The sequence below is a fragment of the Tupaia chinensis genome, unplaced genomic scaffold, assembly GCF_000334495.1.
Source record: "Tupaia chinensis unplaced genomic scaffold, TupChi_1.0 Scaffold000029_1, whole genome shotgun sequence".
NCBI classification, from domain to species: Eukaryota; Metazoa; Chordata; class Mammalia; order Scandentia; family Tupaiidae; genus Tupaia; species Tupaia belangeri.
Window position 1 is genome coordinate 1,912,907 of NW_006159459.1, and position 19,801 is coordinate 1,932,707.

The 19,801-nt window shown below is 41.3% G+C and overlaps 1 protein-coding gene across 1 annotated transcript in view; it reads right to left on the reverse strand.

The window, feature by feature from the left end:
• Positions 1-12,074, reverse strand: part of HACD4 (3-hydroxyacyl-CoA dehydratase 4) — a 29,683-nt gene extending 17,609 nt beyond the window's left edge. Inside the window, exons 1-3 of the mRNA XM_014587421.2 lie at positions 11,481-12,074; positions 9,393-9,496; positions 5,952-6,079 (exon numbers count right to left, since the gene is read on the reverse strand). Of these exons, the coding sequence (XP_014442907.2) occupies positions 5,952-6,079; positions 9,393-9,496; positions 11,481-11,770 (522 nt within the window). The 5' untranslated portion in view covers positions 11,771-12,074. The remainder of the gene's footprint in view (positions 1-5,951; positions 6,080-9,392; positions 9,497-11,480) is intronic.
• Between the last annotated feature and the right edge of the window lie 7,727 nt (positions 12,075-19,801).

Here is a 19,801-nt window from a genome sequence, read left to right on the forward strand (position 1 = left end):
GCCCCAATAAGAAAAAACCCAAAAAAAAAAAAAAAAAAAAAAAAAAAAAGAAAAGAAAAAGATACACCTTCATCTTACTAAATGAAAGTGACTACATCAAAATACAGAAAATGTGATTCTAAATCCTGTGTCTGAAACACTGAAACTTTTTCACCTTTGTTCCTCTACCAGCTACTCCAGCATCTAACATTCAAGTTACAGTTCAGTTCTGGTGTGTATGTGGGCGCATGCGTGGGAGAGAGAGAGAGATTAAACCCCAGAGGGCATGGTTACTCTGTAATCCCTTCTCCTCCTTTTTCCTTTAAGAATTTTGGACGTGCAACCACACGTGCCCAATGTGTTTGTCAAGCCTGAGTCCAGAATCTCAGCCATGTGGGATCCAGCCACCCCAACCACAAAGCCACTGGCTGGTCCATTTACTTAACTTTTATGTTAAGTAATTACAAAGAAGATAATAGTAACTTTTATTATATAGTAATTATTATATATAGGATATATATTTATAGATTTAAAAAAACTATTTTAAGATGTGTAAAATTAATACAGGTGAAGCAGTATTATACACAGAGAAGATATGGACTTGAATCATTTTAATTCAATTCTAAATGAAGTCTTTGACTTTAAAGCATTTCTCAGGCTAGCCCATGTTAAAAAGGCTGTATCCCACACAGCCAATAACGTGATTAGAATCCCAGACCTGGCATCATTCCCTAATCCCAAAAGGAGGGAGAGGTGGAGGAGAATGGATTGCAACATGACCATCCCCCATGGGGAGTATTTTCTCACTTTCCTTCCCTCTCTTTCTCTCTTTGTCTCTCCTTGGGGAGTGCATATAAGGTCTGGAAAAATTTTAAAAAGAAAAGAAAGTAAAGCATATCTCAAAAGGTGAGGGAATAAACTATTATTTTGAGGGTTTCCTACAAGCGGTTTCAGTCTAATGTTAGGACACAAAGTTTAATTATATGGTCTTTCCCCCCTGTCCTTGAGTTGAAACATCGTAAGGCTTCATCAGCAAATAAAAAAAAAATCTTTCTTAGGCCTCTGAACAAGCAAAGTCTGAACAAAGCCCCTCAAAATCAGTATTTCTGGGCTAGTATTATTACTATTCTATTAAAGTCAGGTTATTTTGATTAAATCTACCAAAATCAACTAATTTTTCTATTTGACATTTTTTGCCAACCAAATAAAATATGCTAGCTCATTTGGGAGGAAGAGGTTGGAGAAGAGATTTGCTTAGTTTTCTTTTATATTATCATTTTATATGTTTCTTTAGACCTCTTTTACTTTCCCATTTAAAAAATTAAAAATATCAAAGTTTACTACATTTATATAATTTAAGTGATATGTGAATGTTTGCAAAAACTGGAATATATAATAGTTATTTATGTTATGGTTTTTCCCCTTTCTTAAGTGTATAAAAAATAAAATACATATCTACTTACTGAGTGATTATCTTATAGTCAATGGGTTATTCTTTCTTTTCTTTAGCAATCCTGTATAATTTTAGATATTTTAAATGGCTTCCCCTTTCTCTCAAGGTGTCACAATAAAGATGTGCATGTAAAATATTTTTAAATATACAGAACAAAGCAAAGAGCCCCAAATCTAGCCTGTGTGTATTATACACCACCACTACTTGACACATGTGATACTAATTACTCAGTTTAGCTAGCTTTTATTGCTTGTTGGAACTATTGCTTTTGATATATTGGGAGACCAGTTGCCAAAAAAATATTCAGCTATGGCTTAGCATTCTCTTGAAGGTAATATCAAAATAGCATCACAATCGTGCAGATATTATTTTCAGCCTATTTAAAATGCAGCTGGACACCATTCTTTTTCATGATAGTTCGTGTAATCTGTATAGTGTAAGTAACTCACCCACTCTCTCAACTATGGTTTCTTCATCTAAAAATAGGGAAACAGGAAAACCAAAAATTATTACACAACCGGAGAGTTTTGTTTCAACATTTTAAAGCTGAGGCCTCAGAATCACCTCCATAATTAGGGGATTCTAATTGAGTACAGAACTCTGACAGATGAGAAAATGGAACTGTGGACATGATGATGTGTTTCTGAAGCTTTTTCCAACACTGTTTTCATTCTGAGAACCATGGAAAGGATGATAAGTGAATAAAAGAGGGCAGATAAAATCTCAAAAGAGATAAAAAAGAGGAAGCAAAACAACCTCAACAGAAATCAATCATCATCATCTCAGGATGAGAATGGTAATGGTCTTCCCTGAAGTGATGATCCTTGACTTGTTATGTCTCTCCCAATAACAAACTGAAAGTCATTTGAGCTCCATAACAGACTTTGCAAACTCACATGTGAATAAAAAGTATGGGTGTATTTGCATCATTTAATTCCCAAACCAGGATTTGAGTCTCTGAAGTACAGTGACTATGGTTCTGTAAGCCAGTAGAGTTTTATGTAGCAGTAACTAAAACCACATTTAAATATTCCGAAATGTGGCACCAGCAAAAGGTGTAATGGTTACATCACTAGACTCCCACATGGCTGACCATGGTTTGAGTCCTGGGTTCGGTGACTTAAAACTCATGCTGGGGGCATGTGTGTGCGTACCCAAGATCCTTTGAGGAGAATGGAGAAGAAGGGATTGTGGTGTGGCCATCCCCCCTGCGGGGGGTGATTTCTCACTTTCTATCTCTTTGTTTCTGTCTCTCTGGCAAGTGCACATGCCCTATAGCAAAAACCTCTCAAAAAATACACACACACACAAATATATATATTCTGAAATGTTTGGAGACTCCAAGAAATCAGATTTTTGGGTTATGCAATAATTTCTATTATTAAATGAGCCTAGATAATTTTATAAAGTATGTGCCCATTTTTCTAGGCATATTCAAGATTCTCAGTTTTTCTTGCAAGGTTATCTATTCTCATTTGATGCATTCCCTACTGACAATAACTAAAATGAAGACTACTCTAAATGTTATTTTTTAATTTGCCAGAGGGTTCTTGTGCTCTCCTGATTGAGATGGGAGGGGGTACTGAGTGAGAAAGCATCCCCCCATGGGGAATGGTCATGCCACAACCCCTCCACCTTCACTTCTCCCTCTGTTCTGGACTTTTGGCATGCAAGAACACATGCCTGCTATTTCTCAAGCTGTTGAGTCCAGGACTCAAACCACACAGTGGGCCATGAGATTCAGTCACCCTAACCACCATACCATGGGTTGGCCTCACTACTATTAATTTTGAAAATGGTATTTAACCATGACACTAGCTTTAACAATTTATCCAAAAAAAAAAAAAAGTAAAAAGCACTTTTAATTTTAAAAAGTATGCCAAAAAATACATTTTAAATAAAATTTATCATACTCTAAATGAAATAACTCTATATCATAGAATGCAGCTGTGATTTAACCAAGGTTAATTCTGTTTTCCAAGATTAGAATTATAGGATTCTAGTACTATATGCAGTTTGGTTGTTTCCAAGTACAGCACACCTGTTAAACAGGCAATTATACCAGTAAATCTGGTTACCAAATTTGCAGCATCTGTGACAGATCTGTACCCTTTTTATTTTGTAAGAAACTGTCTAAGGGAATTCCATTTAGGTCTTAGCTAGTTATCTACTACTATACTATTAGTTTAGATGTCATTGCCCATTTTATTTTATATTTGATATTTCTACCCTTAAAATATCTTCATCATAGGGACCAGCAGTTGGCATAATGACTGTTGCTGGACTCCCATGTAGTTGACTGCAGTTTAAGTCCTGAACCTGGTAGCTTAAACTCACATCAGGCACATGTGTGTGTGTGCCCAAGATCCCGAGAGGAAAACGGAGGAGAAGGGATTGTGGCAAGGCCATTTCCCCAGGGAGTGATTTCTCGTTTTCTGTCTGTCTCTGTCTCTCTTGCAAGCACACACACCCTATTGCAAAAACCTCTTAAAAAAAATCTTCATCATAATGGATATTATTAAGAGATCTTCAAAAAGTTCAGGAAACATGCATATTATGAATAAACTATGCATGATTTCAAAATGTTTTCGCACTAAAATAAAAATTTAATTCCATTTACATGAACTTTTTGAAGTTCATATTTTCTTCATTTATTTGATCAATAAAATTTTAAATATTCCATAAAGTTATAATGTCACTTTTTTTGAGAGAGAGTTTTGCCTTAGGGCACATGCACTTGCTGGAGAAACAGAGAGAGAGAGAAATAAACAGAAAGTGAGAAATCACCCCCCAGAGGGGATGGCCATACCACAATCTCTCCCCTGTTCTCCTGGGATCGTGGGAATGTACACACATGCACCTGGGTGAGTTTCAAGTGGTGGGATCTAGGACTCAAACTGTGGTCAGTTATATGGGAGTCCAGCAACAAAACCATTACACCATCTGCTGGTCCCTATAATGTCACATTCTTAATAAGCTTCTTAGGGTTAGATTACTAGTTATATCTTTTAAACTTGTATGGTATTTCAAGCAAATTTTAATGATACCTTTCTCTTTCATTCAGCAAAATTTGAAACGTGCATTTATGTCATGGGATTTGTTAGGTGCTGGTGACATAATGAGATTCTTTTTTTTTTCTTTTTTTGGAGAGATTTTTGCTATAGGGTGTGTGCACTCACCAGAAAGACAGAGAGAGACAGAGAGACAGAAAGCGAGAAGTCACCCCCCAGGGGGGATGGCCAGGCTGCAATCCCTTCTCCTCCACTCTCCTCTCGGGATCTTGGGCACGCACGCACATGTACCTGGCGTGAGTTTAAGCCACCGGGTCTGAGACTTGAACCGCGGCCAACTGACTACATGGGAGTCCAGCTACATAGCTATTATGCCAACTGCTGGTCCCAACATAATGAGATTCTGACGTTTTAGTTATTTTTACAATGTGAATTTGTTAAACTTAGTTATTTATCCAGTTTGTATTTTGGGGATACATAAACTATGTTAATAGATACCTGCTTCTGTAGATTTGAAACACATGTCCATACAGTCACCTAAACTTTATCTTCAATTCCTTATGAAAAATACCACGTTTTACATTTTTTGCCTTAATCTAGCAATGATTTTTCCAAATTGGGTCTCTATTAATAATTTCTCATCTTCCTCCAACCTTTTAGGAGAACACAGTAACCTAGGATTAAAAAACATGGCAGACAGAAAAATAGCTAAAATAATAGTAAATATCTACCAAGTATTGTATCCTTAAACTACGTGCCAAGAACTTAATCAGCTGCTTTCTAGGATACATATTTTCCCATCACATGAAGAAAGGAGGCTCAGGTTAATGACTAGTCAGTTATGGAGTGACCTGCTTAAATCCGTACTACTAGGAAGAGAAAGACCAAGGACTTGATTTCAGGTCTGTGTGAGCCACAAGTCTATATTAAGGTGTTATACTAGATAAACATATAGGATCTGTCCTTTCTATTTTTGTTCAGTAAAAGTGATGAAATGACCAAGACATGGCTGGAGAGCATTCTACTCTCTGGATAGGGATAAAGGGAGCAGTGGGGGTTTTGTTTTTTAATCACCTACCCTTTGCCAGGGGTGTGTGTATTGTCCTTACCCTGTGGCAGCCCGATGGTTGTAGGTATGATCATTCAGTAGTAAGTAGAAGACCAGGCATCAAACCCAAGCCTGAGTAGCTCTAACCTGAATGCCTCCTCATTGTCTTATACTATCTTGAGCAGTGACATAGTGAAGAAAAGTGGCTATGAAATCTCCTCCCAGGATAGGATCAATGTAATGCTACAAGATCAACAAGCTTCACTGCATTGTGTCCAATCAGCTGTTTTAACTAAGCAGTGTTTTAGAATAAGGCAATCTTCCCAGGGAGTTAATTCTTCTTCTCTGTGGTTAAGGCAAGGGTTGGGTTTGTAACTGCCATGAAGTCAAGATAGAATGTAAATAGAACAAAATTAATATGAGACAGATTTAATAATAATAATAGTGATTAAAAACCTACCTGCAAAAACCTTGGGAGAAGATAGTTGGATTCAATGCCAACACATATGTGCAGCAATTCCAGGAGAGAAATTGATTGGCAAAGACGCATCACAAGTCCAATAGCATAAAAAGTGTCAACCATTGAATCTGTGTCCAATGTATTAAAAATACAGATCAGTAAGGAAAAACTAGATCACAGATCTAGACACGGTTTTAAAATCAAATCAAGATTATTTACTTCCTTTTTCATTGTACAGGAAAAATTCTCTCAATAGACTGCTAAATAATTAAAAATACAATGCAACCAAACACGTTATACTGTGGTATACACTTTAATTGGCTCCCTTGTAAAATATGAAAACCTGAGAAGGGAAGTTTCATGGTGAATACTTCGGTATTTATTCCCACATGTGAGGATATAAAGACATTTCCACCCAAAAGTAACCCAGCCACAATCTAGACTGCCTCAAGTGTGAATAGGCTGGAGATGGGCTTGAAGAAGCTGTTGTTTTTTGTTTTGTTTTGAGAGGTTTTTGCTATAGGGTGCGTGTGCTACTAGGAAGACAGAGACATAGAGACAGAAAGCGACAAATCACCCCCAAGGGGGGATGGCCACGCCGCAATCCCTTTTTCTCCATTCTCCTCTCAGTACCTTAGGCACACACACCCATGTGCCTGGTGTGAATTTAAGACACCAGTTCCAGGACTCAAACCGCAGTCAATTACATGGGAGTCCAGGGACATAACCATTACGCTAATTGCTGGTCCTGAAGCTGTTGTGCTCACAGCTTTTTCATCCATAATAAAATGACAAAGAAGAGAAAAAAAGTATGATTTCAGAGAAACTTTATAGAAATGACATTCATGATTCCATGATTTGGAATAACATTTATGAAGCACTTGGTTCCAACATACTGGGTTAGTGCTTTCTGGACTTTAGTATTTTTTTTTTTTTGAGAGGTTTTTGCTATAGGGCACATGCGCTCACCAGAAAGACAGAGAGAGACAGAGAGACAGAAAGCGAGAAATCACCCCCCAGTGGGGATGGCCAGGCCACAGTCCCTTCTCCTCCATTCTCCTCTCAGGATCTTGGGCATGCAAGCACATACACTCAGCATGAGTTTAAGCCACCGAGTCCGGGACTCGAACCACAGTCACCTACATGGGAGTCCAGCAACATAGCCATTATGCCAACTTCTGGTCCCTCTGGACTTTAGTTTTAAACACCAGAACTCAGTCCTTTGTTAGGACCTCCCCTGTTAGGAGTTTGAATTGCAGAGATCCAAATGAAATATTGCACTTAAAGGGAGCTTAGGAGAGAATCAAATTCTCCTTTAAATAGAATTAACTTTTTGCCTTAAGTATTAAAATCAAATCCTGACATGTTTAGAAACGTCTAGGGAAGATTTTTGCTGTCTCTACTGCCTAGGAACCATGTGCATAATAATAGTTTATGGAGCACTGACAAAGGATTTCTCTTGGTGGCATCAGGAGGTGGACACTATTCTTACCCTCCACATTCAGATATGCTTCCTGAAGCACAGATAGTCGGTGTTACTATCCAGGGCCCTGTGCTTGCTGTAACACGGCAGTATCAATTGTACAACTCCATGAAGTGGGCAGGTATAAGGAGTTCAGGGTTTTAGATAATTGTTTAGCTACTTAATTGATACATTGATTCAGGAATAGTACTAACCCCCCCCCTTAGTTGTTTTCAGTCTGCCCTCCATACCAATTGGCTGCATGTTTCTTTAATAATTAGCTCCTGTAATTATAATAGCAGGATACTAATTAAGACATAAACGCACTGTCGATAAGGCACGCTTCCCATTGGAATGGGAAGGCAGAATAGTTCACTGCCTGTGGACTGTGTTGTGAATGACCTGTACAATTATTCCCTCCCAGCCTCAGCGAGCTTCCACAGCCTAGGAAGATGGTTCCTTCCTAAACATATATAGGAAAATATCCCATCGCCTCTATTTTCCTCTGCTTGAAAACCCTCAAGGCTCATCGTTGAAATTTAAGCCTTAGATTGTATTCTTTGGAGATGTTAACACACACAAGAAGTTTTTTTTTAGTTTATTTATGCTGTGACAGAGAGAGAGAGAGAGAATGAGAACACCCCCGTAATGGTCTTGACACTGCAATTCAACCCCAGCCTCAGCCCCGGATCATGGGAACACACATTCCCAGTGTACTATGGAAAATCTCCAGAATGCAGACCTGGAACTTTCCCATAGGGGTCAGCCTCACAGAGCATGATATTTTACTGTTGCATCACTGTCCAGCCCCAAAGGCAAGAATTTATCTGTACATTTTCAGTAAGAAAAAGCAATGGAATACCTTATGATACCTCAGAAATTGAATAATTTCATTATAATGCAGAAGTCTGGGTTACGAGTGCAGCATGACTTTTCTTTTATTGTTTGTTTTTGTTTTAAAAGAGATTTTTGCTATAGGGCACATGTGCTTGCTGGAGAGACAGAGATAGAGAGACAGAGAGCAAGAAATCACTCCCCAGAGGGGATGACCATGCTGCAATCCCTTCCCCTCCATTCTCCTCTCGGGATTTTGAGCACGCACGCACATGTGCCCAGTGTGAGTTTGAAACCCTGGGTTCAGGACTCAGACTGCAGTTGGCCATGTGGGAGTCCAGCAATGTAACCATTATGCCATCTGCTGGTTCCAGACTTTTCTTAAACATCTTCTACATGTTTGTTTTTAGCTGAAGTAAGCAGTTGCTCAAATCGTTACGTCACCCAACGGTTGTAAACTGTGATGACAACCATTTGGAGATGGGACATGAAGAGAATATTTGATGGTCATTTAGTGATTCACTTTTTTAAAATTTGCAATGCCATTTAAAAACAAAGTCTTTACTTTTTAGGGAACTGGAGAAAGCTTATGACTTAAACCATTAATGCCAACTTGCATGTAAGTGATTAGTCATCTTCAACGTGTGTCATCTACACATTACTTCTTACAGGACCAAAAGAGACTTGGGGAATATGAAGTTTGTCTTTCAGTTAATAGTTTCCTCCAGTTACTCTAAACATGGGGAATAAAAACACTCGCAGAGTTTGGCTCATTCCTGATTTATCTCCGTAACATGTTACACCGGAATTTACAAATTGTCTCTAAGCACACAAAATCTGCTAAGTTTGATGCAGAACCAAAGGTGAACAGTGAAATGGCACCGCCCCAATGCCATGTATTTGTTTTCTTGGAAAATGGCCTACTTAGGGGAAGCTTTTCCATTTCAAACCTTCCTCCTTCTCCAGAAAAGGTTCTGTTTTTTGCAATAAGCAAGCAGTATGGTTACTAAAAATAAAGAAATAAAGAAATAAATTATTTTGGAGAAGTGAGGGCTCTTAAGTGAGTTTGTAGAAATTTAATATAAGTAGGATTAGGTGAAAACAAGTATTAAAAGTTAAAAATCAAAATTGATTTGGGGTTTTACCTTTTCCAAATGAAAAGAATCTGGCTGTCATATTTGTAAATATCCATGAGTGGCCACAGAACTGGATTAAGTAATAGATGAAAAGATAGGTGTTCTTCTTATACCTATAAATACAAGGAAATTCCATTAAACTAAATACAGGGAAATTCCATTAAACATCCTTTATAATCGTCCTTTCATCATTGTACACATGTCTTTTTAAAATTATTTAATTTAATTTTATTTATTCATTTATTTATTTTAATTTGACCAGAGAGAGAGAGAGAGAGAAGGATGAGAGAGAGAGAGAGACAGTGTGAAAACAAGCAACCATGTCTGGGACTTGAACCATGGTCAGCCCTGTGGGAGTCCAGTGCTCTAACCCCCATGCCACCTGCTGGTCCCACACATGTCTTTTGATGTACTAACTAATCTGAGCAAGCAGGAGAAACTATTCTATGTCAGAGCAGAGTCTTTTATTTAGTTGCTTCTGAATGCAAGTAAGATTACGAAGGGACCCACAGCACATGCTATCTGCCAACGTTGAGTATGCTGCAGTCTGCCTGAAACCTTTCTTCTTTTTCTTTTTTGTTTATTTATACTTTATACATTCGATCACTGTGTAGCATCACAGCTTATAAAATTAACTTTCCCATCATAAATACACTATGTATTAGTCCAGTTAAAGATATTATGACACGTTATCAACAGATAGTTCGCCATTTTTGTGTCCCTTAAGTGTTTCGCTTCTGTTTCAATTAAGTTGTAAACTTGCTGCTCACAAAGGGATAAATGCAGTCATTGCAAACACAGTTTGAATATTTTTTAAAGAATTATTTTTTATTTAATTTTATTCATTGTCTTTTTTTTTTCTTCTGACCAGAGAGAGACAGGGAGAGAGAGAAGGAAACTGAGAACGCAAGCTGCTAGGTCCCTGGTTCCAACCAGGGTCAGCTATGTGGGAGTCCAACCTCCTTAAGCACCAGGCTACCAGCCGGCCCCTAGTTTCGAATATTTTTTAAAACAAACAAACAAAAAACACAAAGAGGGTTGATGTGGTCAATATAGGTTCCAGTAACTCAGCCTGTTGAGTGCAGAACTTGAGAGATTTATAAAGGAGTAGTGACAGTGGTGGTCTCAAATGGCGGATAAATCAGTAATCAGGCGCACCTGACTTTTGAATGCATCCTGTGATTGGGGTGATACCTTGTCACTGCTTAGTGTGTTTCGCAAGGGCAGATAGCTTCCTTCATCCAACACACATAGAAAGCAGTTTAGTTGCTCAGAGCAGAAAAGGGAAGTCAGACTGGGTTTAAAAATGTGTTGTGGGTTGCTGGGGAGATGACTAAGAGAAGATTTGACAGATACACTGTTTGAAGGAGTTAGGAAACGTTTGTTTGCAGAGTTCCTGGGGATTCAGAAGGAAAGCAGGAGTGGCCTTGCCCGGGTAGGCAAGGTCCTTTGAGTTGGAGATATGAAACCGCTTCGAAACAAGGCACAGACGCTAGGATGCAGATATTGTAAAGTGCGATGCTTTCATTTGGCCGCCCACAGAGGACAGGCGCTGCTAAAGGAGTTGGGAAGAGGAATGCCTCCTACTCATAACAGAATCCCTTGGCTTGCTCTTTAAACATTCACATCCATTCACGGGCTCTCCCCTTACACCACTGAATCGGTCCTCCTAGGACTAAGCCCTGGATTCTACACCTGTGATAAGTCTGCAGCAGATGGATCCGAAAATCACCCGCAACGCTGCGTCTGAGAAGGGAAGTCAGAGGGAAGGCTCCGAGGGTGGGGTGGGGAGCCGGACTGGCACACGGCGCCCAAAGGAAGGGGTGGCTGCGCGGCCGGTCCTTCCCATTTCATCATCTGCAAAATGGAGAAAATGACAGAGCCTTCCTCCTGGGGCTATGGAGAGAAGTAAAGTAGATAAACCTGTCAAGAACTCTGGGGTCCCGGCGCAGCGGGGGGGTGCGCTCGCGACGCCAGCCCGTACCCGCGCGAGGCTGGGGGGGAACCCCAACTAGCGGCCCCCAGCACCGCCCCGAGGCCCCTCCTCCTGCGCCCCATCCCCACCTCCCTTCCCTGGGCCCTCGCCGAGCGCCCTACCTGGGCTGCAGCCAGGTGGGCAGCGCCATGGGTGCCCTGACGCCGCCGGGCCTCCAGCGCGGTCCCGGGAAGCGGCCGGATTCCGAGGCGCGGGAGGGGCCGCTGGGCGGGCGAGGGCGGGGCTCCACACGCAGCAAATTACCGACGGGAACGGCCGCGGTCGCTCGGAGCGCGCGGACCAAGTCGGAGTTCCTCGAGTTCCACTCGGCGCGGCTCAGGGCGCGGCCAGGGCAGGGCTGGGCAGGCCAGCGGCCGCCAGCGAGTCGGCCCCAGCCTGAACGTGCCCGCATTCCTCGCCGGGTTACCGAGCTCCGGTGTCTAGTTCCTCACTTCTGGGTTGAGATCCGTTTTTGAGCTGGTGAAAATTAACGCACCTGGGCAACTTCTAGGGCCTCGGAACTTGGTGAAGCCCATCCCAAAGCCTTCTGCTACGCGGATCTCGGGTCGCAGGCCTCTCGCAGTTCAGCCATCAGGTGTGTGGCCCTACTTCACACCTCTCAGCTACCGGCACCCTTCCCCCAGGGCCAGACAGCCCTGTGCCCTAGTCGTTCCCAGTCCTCAGGCGACCACAGACCGTTTTATTCACCTAGTGTTCATTTCCCTAGCCTATATCCAGCATCCATCTGCCTGACCGATGGCGCACCTGTCTCCGTGCTTAGATGGCCCCTCCTACTCTGCTAAGATTGGACCATCTTGCAGGTGCTCTTACCTTGTGAGGTACACATGTCAAAATAAAGCGGACCCGTGACCAGCAGTTAGCGTGATGGCTATGCTGCTGGACTCCCACGAAGTCGACCACAGTTCGAGGCCCGGACTCCGTGGCTTAAACTCACGTCGGGCGCGTGTGCGTGCGGGCCCAAGATCCGGAGAGGAGAATGGAGGAAAAGGGATTGCTGTGTGGCCATCCCCCCTGGGGGGTGATTTCTCGCTTTGTGTCTCTCTGTCTCTGTCTGTCTGGTGAGCACTTGAGCCCTATAGAAAAAAAAAAAAAAAAAAACTCTCCAAAAAAATAAATAAATAAAAATAAAAAAAATTAAAGCAGACCAAAACAAAGACGTACGAAGCCACTTGCAAGGAGGTGAGACCACACTAGTTATTGGAGTTGGAAGATAGTGCCCCATTTTTAGTAAAAGAGAAGTTGAGGCTTGGAAAAAAATGTCAAGTCACTTGCCATCCGTCACGCAGCGGATGAATGGCAGTACTAAGACCTCAGGGTTTTCAAGGTTCAGGGTTTTTTTCCCCTCCCGTTAGACCATACCTTCCTTCCTCAGAGTCTGTTCACGGAACTCACCTCTCATCTCGTTCCTCTGCACCTTCTCCCATGCCCTGGGCCGAGGTTAACCCTCCCTTGTCTTCCCCAGCACCTTCTCAAACGCGCTCTATCTGTCCTTACCGCGTCACTGCCATCTTCAGGCTCTCCTTTCCACTGGCTTTTGTCACAGTTAGGAACACATTTAAATCTCTCTGACCCTAGAATGAAATATTTTATTCGTTCTGCTTCTTTCTTCGTGTAATTTTCTCATAACTCTCAGCCCACGCTCTGCGTAGTCAGGTGCTTCTTTGCTTTCTTACCAATTTCCTTTTCATAAAATCTGACCGTCTGACTCCAACACTCCTCCAAAACTGCTTTCTCACAGAGCAGGTTAATTCCCCCCACCCCACTCCCTACTCCATTTCGCTCTGCTAGGTGACCTCCCCTCCCACAGTCTTTGTTTTTAGGGAGCATTTGATCTACAGGACAAATGCTGGTGGCTGACCCTTCATCAGTGCCATCCACAATTGGGCAGCAAAGGAGAGAAGTTCTAGAGGCCTGGAAAGAGGTGGGAGAGGAAGTGACCCTTTATCACCAGACACAGCCCCTGTGTTTCCACCCTCAACCTCCTTGGGAAGTCTGCTGCTCGTTTCCACTTCACCTCTCCCTTCACATCTGCAACTGCATGCTCCGCTTCTCTCACCCCCATTCTTCCTGTCTCTCTGGATGAGTCCCCTTCTCCCACTCTGTTTCCTCCAAGGCCTGTGCTTGGTCATCTTTTCATTTGCCACCATGTTATTCCTCAGCACAGACATTATCACCTCCGGTTTTAGCTTTACACAGACAATTTCTGACTCTACTGTCCTCAGACTTTCCTTTCTTTTATGCATACCAGCTCCAACCTTCGAACAACTTCCAGATACTTCTTTCTGAAAGTCCTATTGTCACTCTGGTTCAATCTATTTAAAATAAGCAAAGCACCTCTCTGCCCAAATCATTGTGTTTTTTTTGATTCCCACAAAAGGACCATTATTTTCTTAGGCATGTGGGTTTAAAATCTGGGAGTCCTCAAAAGTCTCCCCATCCAATCAGATTCTATTGACTCCATCTTTTCAAGGTCTCCTACTGATCACTGGTGTTTCATTTCCATTCGTTACAAGCCAGTACCAGGGTGAGGAGTCACTGGCTTCCCTCAAGCCCATTCTTTACATTGTCTCTGGATTAAATTTCCTGGAAAATCACTTGGATTATATCTTCCTACTGTATGAAAAGACTTCCTTTTAAATTCCCAGATGAAGAACAAGCCAACCCACCAACAAACGAAAACTCTTTCAAATCAGCTAAGGAATGCTACCTAATTTTCTAAGGAATAAACACAAAAAGAACTTAAGAGAAAGCACTGTAGATGGGAAATGAAATTCTCCCCTTCCGCTGGCAGGACCTCTCCCCGCCCCCACTCCCTGTACAGGATAATCTCCAACCAGCCTCCCTGCATCTTGTCTGTCCTTTTATCCAGACTACCATGTATTAGTTAAGAACTTTAGGACATATTTCTTTCTTTTTTTGGGGGGGGGAGGTTTTTGCTATAGGGCTTGTGCGCTTGCCAGGTAGACGGAGAGAGACAGAGAGACAGAAAGCGAGAAATCACCCCCCCAGGGAGGTTGGCCATGCCGCAATCCCTTTTCCTCCATTCTCCTCTCAGGATCTTGGGCACACACGCACATGCGCCCGGCGTGAGTTTTAAGCCACCGGGTCCGGGATGCAAACCGCGGTCAACTACATGGGAGTCCAGCGACATAGCCATTATGCTAACTGCTGGTCCCAGGACATATTTCTTAAAACATGGTCCTGAGCCAATTATTTCCTAGTCAAAATTCTTTACTGGCTCCTGTTGCTTGCTGTAGTTATATCTCATTTTGTCTTGAGTTTCACATGTTGACCTCTCTTACTATCCTATCCCTTCACCAAAATTTTAGCAACTTGCTGTTCCATGACCCCATCGGGCATTGGAGGGACATCTTGCCTCTATGAAACTTCCTCTCTGCTTTGAATTTCTCTTCTGTCTCCTTCCTCTCCCACAGCCCCATATTTACCAATCAAAGTTTTATTCATTCTTTCAAAGCCTTTCCAAAACTTCCCTCTTGGAGCTACACTGGAGAATGCCTGTCTATGAATGCATTTACCTTAGGATATTGTTGTTGAGTACTTGTCTTTTCAACTAGTTTATGGATTCTCAGAGCTCTTCTTTTTATAGTGAGAATTTGACACATTTTTGACTTTTTAAAATAAAGTTTCTTTTGCCAAAAATACAAGTATTGGGAAGATTAAATAAGAAAATGTACAGATAAAAGTGGATAGAAGCATACAGTCCTTGGGTGCTAGAGGTCTTTAATGTGTTGAATGAATGGATAAACCCAGTAGGAATATTCTGCTTCTAAAACGTTAGCCAAAACCTTCAGTGATGGTTTCATTGCTGAATTATATATGGTGGGCTTTCAATTATCTACTTCTACAGTTTTGCTTTATTTGGGCAAATGTTCAAATATTTTCAATCCAAAAAATACCACTTAGCCAGCAAAAGCTTTGAAATATATTTTATGGCAGTAACAGACTGGCTCCAGGTTAAAACCCAAACCAGTGTGGAAGGCTGCATATTAGATCTTGCATATGAGCAACTGTTTGTCCATTTTGTTCCCTTACCCTAACATGGCTGTCTGCTTCTGTAAACCTGCTTGCTCTTCCCATGAGAAAATAGCTCGTGCTAGCCATACAGAAAGCCATATCCGGGGCAACATCCTGTACCTGCTACTGTCTTTGCTAACTAGCCCGAATCCCTTTTGTTTAGCAATGGAACTGCTTATGTGGAAACCACACTCAGAAATAATTAACCTGCTTGATTCAGCTTCTCTAACTGCTTGCATAGAAACCCCTGGTAACTGACCCCCTATAAAAAGACTGCTCCAACTGCAGTTGGGGCTACAGTTCTGACTCTAGGTCCTCCCCCCTCCCTCCCCAGCCTCAGACTGTAGTCACTGGCCAGCTAATAAAGACTCCCTTTAAACCTAATCTGGCATTGGTGGTTGTTCATTCGGTGGCACTCTGCAGCATTTGGAGGCCCCAGCGAGATCTGGGAACCTTAGAGTGGCTGAATAACACCCCAACTAGGATGCTCCTTACACCCTGTCCCAGTTCCTGAGAGGGGTACTCTACAACACCAGATAAAAGGATTCAGCCACTTGAAACTATCCTGAAGTGTCAGTAAGGTAGATGTTTGAGTTTCCTTTTGTATATCAGCAAACTGTTCATGGAGAGAGGTTTCTAAATGTGATACTTGGTGAAGCAGAAACATCTCCATCTTTGAACTTTATGTTATACTTGCTTCCTCCTTGTTCCCAAAGTAGAGTAATTAATAGTCTTACTATCTTTGCTAAGTAGCCCAAAACCTTTCTGTGTAGCTGTTTCTTGGCAATGTAATCACCAATCACCAGACCCTCCACCTAGAGTCATGGGGACCATTAATCAAAGGTCTGGAGAGTGCCCTGAGAAATAATGAATAATAACTGCTTTCACATGGGAACACCACTACCTTTCCTCCTCAACCCCTTCCTCAGTTTCCATTGTAGTCACCATATAAACCCAGACTTGATTATGAATTTGGCCTATATAAGCACTCCTCTACTTTATTTTTTTCATGTCATATCTTCCTTTATTTTATTTATTTATTTTTAATTTTTATTTATCTTTTTAAATTATTTTTTCATTTCATTTTCTTCCATACATTCAATCACATTATTATTTATCTTACAAAATGGATATTTCAACAGGTGAACATTTCTCCCTAGTACTGTTGATAAAACTACAAAATACCTTACTACTTTCACTCGGGGCTGCAGGGTTTTGAGAGACATGAGTCCTCCATATGCCACTGGCTTTATCAATAAAATTCCAATAAATTTGGCTATGTATGGATTCCTCTTATTTCTTGCTGATTAGACTATAACATTGGGGGCTGAGATTGGTAGAAAAGGCTCCCTAAAGGTGCTCTTTCATAGTTTGCCATGGGTGAAGACTATTCTCATAGGGCAAAGGTGTAGCACACACCTGTTGATGTTCCCAATCACATTGCAGTGTTTGGTGAATAGTTTGGGCATCTTGAAGATCACCTAGCCATTGTATAGCTGCTTCAAGAGCTTAAAATCGAGATAATATTTCTTTATCAATAATAGTTTATTTCAGTCATTTGTTGGGTGAGATTTGTCATAACTTTTTCTATAACATCAGCAGTATGAATACTAGTGGTTAGTGAAATTGATGTTATAGTGGCTGTGGCTAAAATAACAATGGTAGAAACAAGAGCTAAGAGATGACTCTAAGATTTTTAAGGTTGGTGACTCAGCCCACGATCTGGTTAGATTAACTGGAACCCAGGAGATATTTCAATCAGTAACATTAGAATATTTGATACAGGAGGTATATCATCCTTTGGGTATGGAAATTTTATAATATGAATTGAGTTCAGTAAGTAATATTAGGTATCTCTGATCCGATAAGGAAAACATAAGGATGACAAGTGCAAACCATCATCTCGACTAAAATTCTGGAGTTGAGGCTGAAGACTGAGGTTCTAGGTGAAATTTGTTCCTTTTCAATCATATCCACTGGATTCATGTAGGTAAAGAGATACATGCAGATCCTCTGGCCTGAGTTATTAAGGAGTATGGTCCTTTCCACTGTGAGTTTGGCTCCCAGCCTCAGATATAAACCTATAATAGGGTGCCAGGTTGATGTTGGAATAATTGCCAATGTCTTTGACAGGCTGCAGTATTTTGTTCATCAAAATTTTAGAAAGTAAATAGTATATAAGGCAGGATCAGCAATTGGCATAATGGCTATGTCACTGGACTCCCATGTAGTTGACCATGGTTGGAGTCCTGGACCTGGTGGCTTAAACTCACACTGGGCACCTGTGCGTGTGTGTCCAGTATCCCAAGAGGAGAATGGAAGAGAAGGGAATGTGGCATGGTCATCCCCCCTGGGGGGTGATTTCTCGCTTTCTATCTCTCTCTGTCTTTCTGTCTTTCTGCTTTCTGGCGAGTGCACACACCCTATAGCAAAACCTCTCCAAAAAAATAAAAAAAGTATATAAGGCTTTGGAGAGCCTATCTTGAGGGGGATTCCTGCAAGGTAGAAGGACTTACCCTTTTCTGTTTTTTAAGACAGGCCTTGAGAGAGCAGTGAGTACTTTCTATAAAGGTTTGGCCAATGGGATTATGAGGAACTCCAGTGACACGTTGTATTTGGAAATCTTGAAGAATATGAGTAACTTTCAGGCTAGTATAGAGGGGGCTGTTATCTCTTTTTCATTGTTTAGGGACATCCATAATGGCAATGCATTCAAGAAGATGGGAGACAGCATGACGTGTTTTTTCTCCTGATAAAGAGGTAGCATGAATAAATTTAGAAGAAGTGTCAATAGTTACACAAATAAATTTGAGTTTACCAAAGGAAAGTTCATGAGTAACATCAGTTTGGTAAGTGTGGCATAAAGATGGGCCTGAAATGAGCTGACAGGAGGGACATGTGCGGATGGCAGGCCCAAATGTGAGTGAATATGCATTACAAAAAATGGAATGTTTATGATCATTCAGAAGGAATTGTAAGGTTAGAAATTGTAAGGAATTGGGGGTAAATTTGTTTTGTTTTGAGAGGTTTTTGCTATAGGGCGCATGCACTCACCAGAGAGATAGAGAGACAGAAAGCAAGAAATAACCCCCTGGGGGAATGGCCATGCCACAGTCCCTTCTCCTCCATTCTCCTCTTGGGATCTTGGACATGCATGCCCGTGCGCCTGGCATGAGTTTAAGCTACTGGGTCTGGGGCTCAAACCATGGTCAATTACATGAGAGTCCAGTGACAGCCATTACGCCAACTTCTGGTCCCTTGAGGGTAAATTTAATTGGAATATTTCATACTAATTTTTGAGGCCTAAAAGTATGTGTTCCAACTGTATATCTGAGATATTGCCGAGGACTTTTTTTTTTTGAGAGGTTTTTCCAATAAGGCATGTGTGCTCACCAGAGAGACAGAGAAAGATAGAGAGACCGAAAGCGAGAAATCAACTCCCGGGTGGGATGGCCACGCCACAATCCCTTTTCCTCCATTCTCCTCTCGGGATCTTGGGCACACACACACACGCGCCCAGCGTGAGTTTAAGCCTCCAGGTCTGGACTCGAACTGCGTTTGACTACGTGGGAGGTCCGCGACATAGCCATTACACTAACTGCTGGTCCCACCAAGGACTTTTTAATTGGACCTTTTTAGACCTAACTTGTCACTGATGGCATTACATCAGTACAACTAGCTTTAGGACATCAATTAATAAGAACTTAATTTTATTAATTTTTGTAACTCTTTCTTAGACTCTTTCAACATAACTCAAACCTTCAACAACATGCTTTAGTTTTGTCCCTTCTTTTCTTCTATTTTGAGATAATGTAGCCATTTTATCTTAAGACAAACTTTACTATACAAAATTCCTTCTATACCAAAATCTTCCCTTTTAACCTTCTTTTTTTTTTTTTACCAGAAATACATCTTTACAGCTATAACTTGTTTCATATTTATACATATTTTTTACTATTATTCTCTTTGCTTTTCCTTTTTATAAGTTTTAGAAATTACCTTAACCTCTGATTTAGACCAAAATTTGTATTTTTTTAAATAATTATTTTATTTAACTTTGTTTATTTACTCATTTGTTTATTTCAACTAGACCAGAGAAGGAGAGTGAAAGAGAGACAGAGTGCAAGCCGCCAGCATAGGACTTGAACCACAGTCAGCCATGTGGGAATCCAGTACCTTTAACCACCACACCACCTGTTGACCCCCCAAAATTTGTATCTTAAAGCACATATTTTTATTTGTCACTTCAACGTTTACATGAGGCTTGTCCAGGGAGATTTCTAGATGTCTAAGGAGAGCCACTGGGCTCTCAGGCCCCATTAATCCTTAATTCCAGAAACCAGCATGGACTTAGAAGTTCTGGGCTCCCTTTGGAGCTCAGGGCATT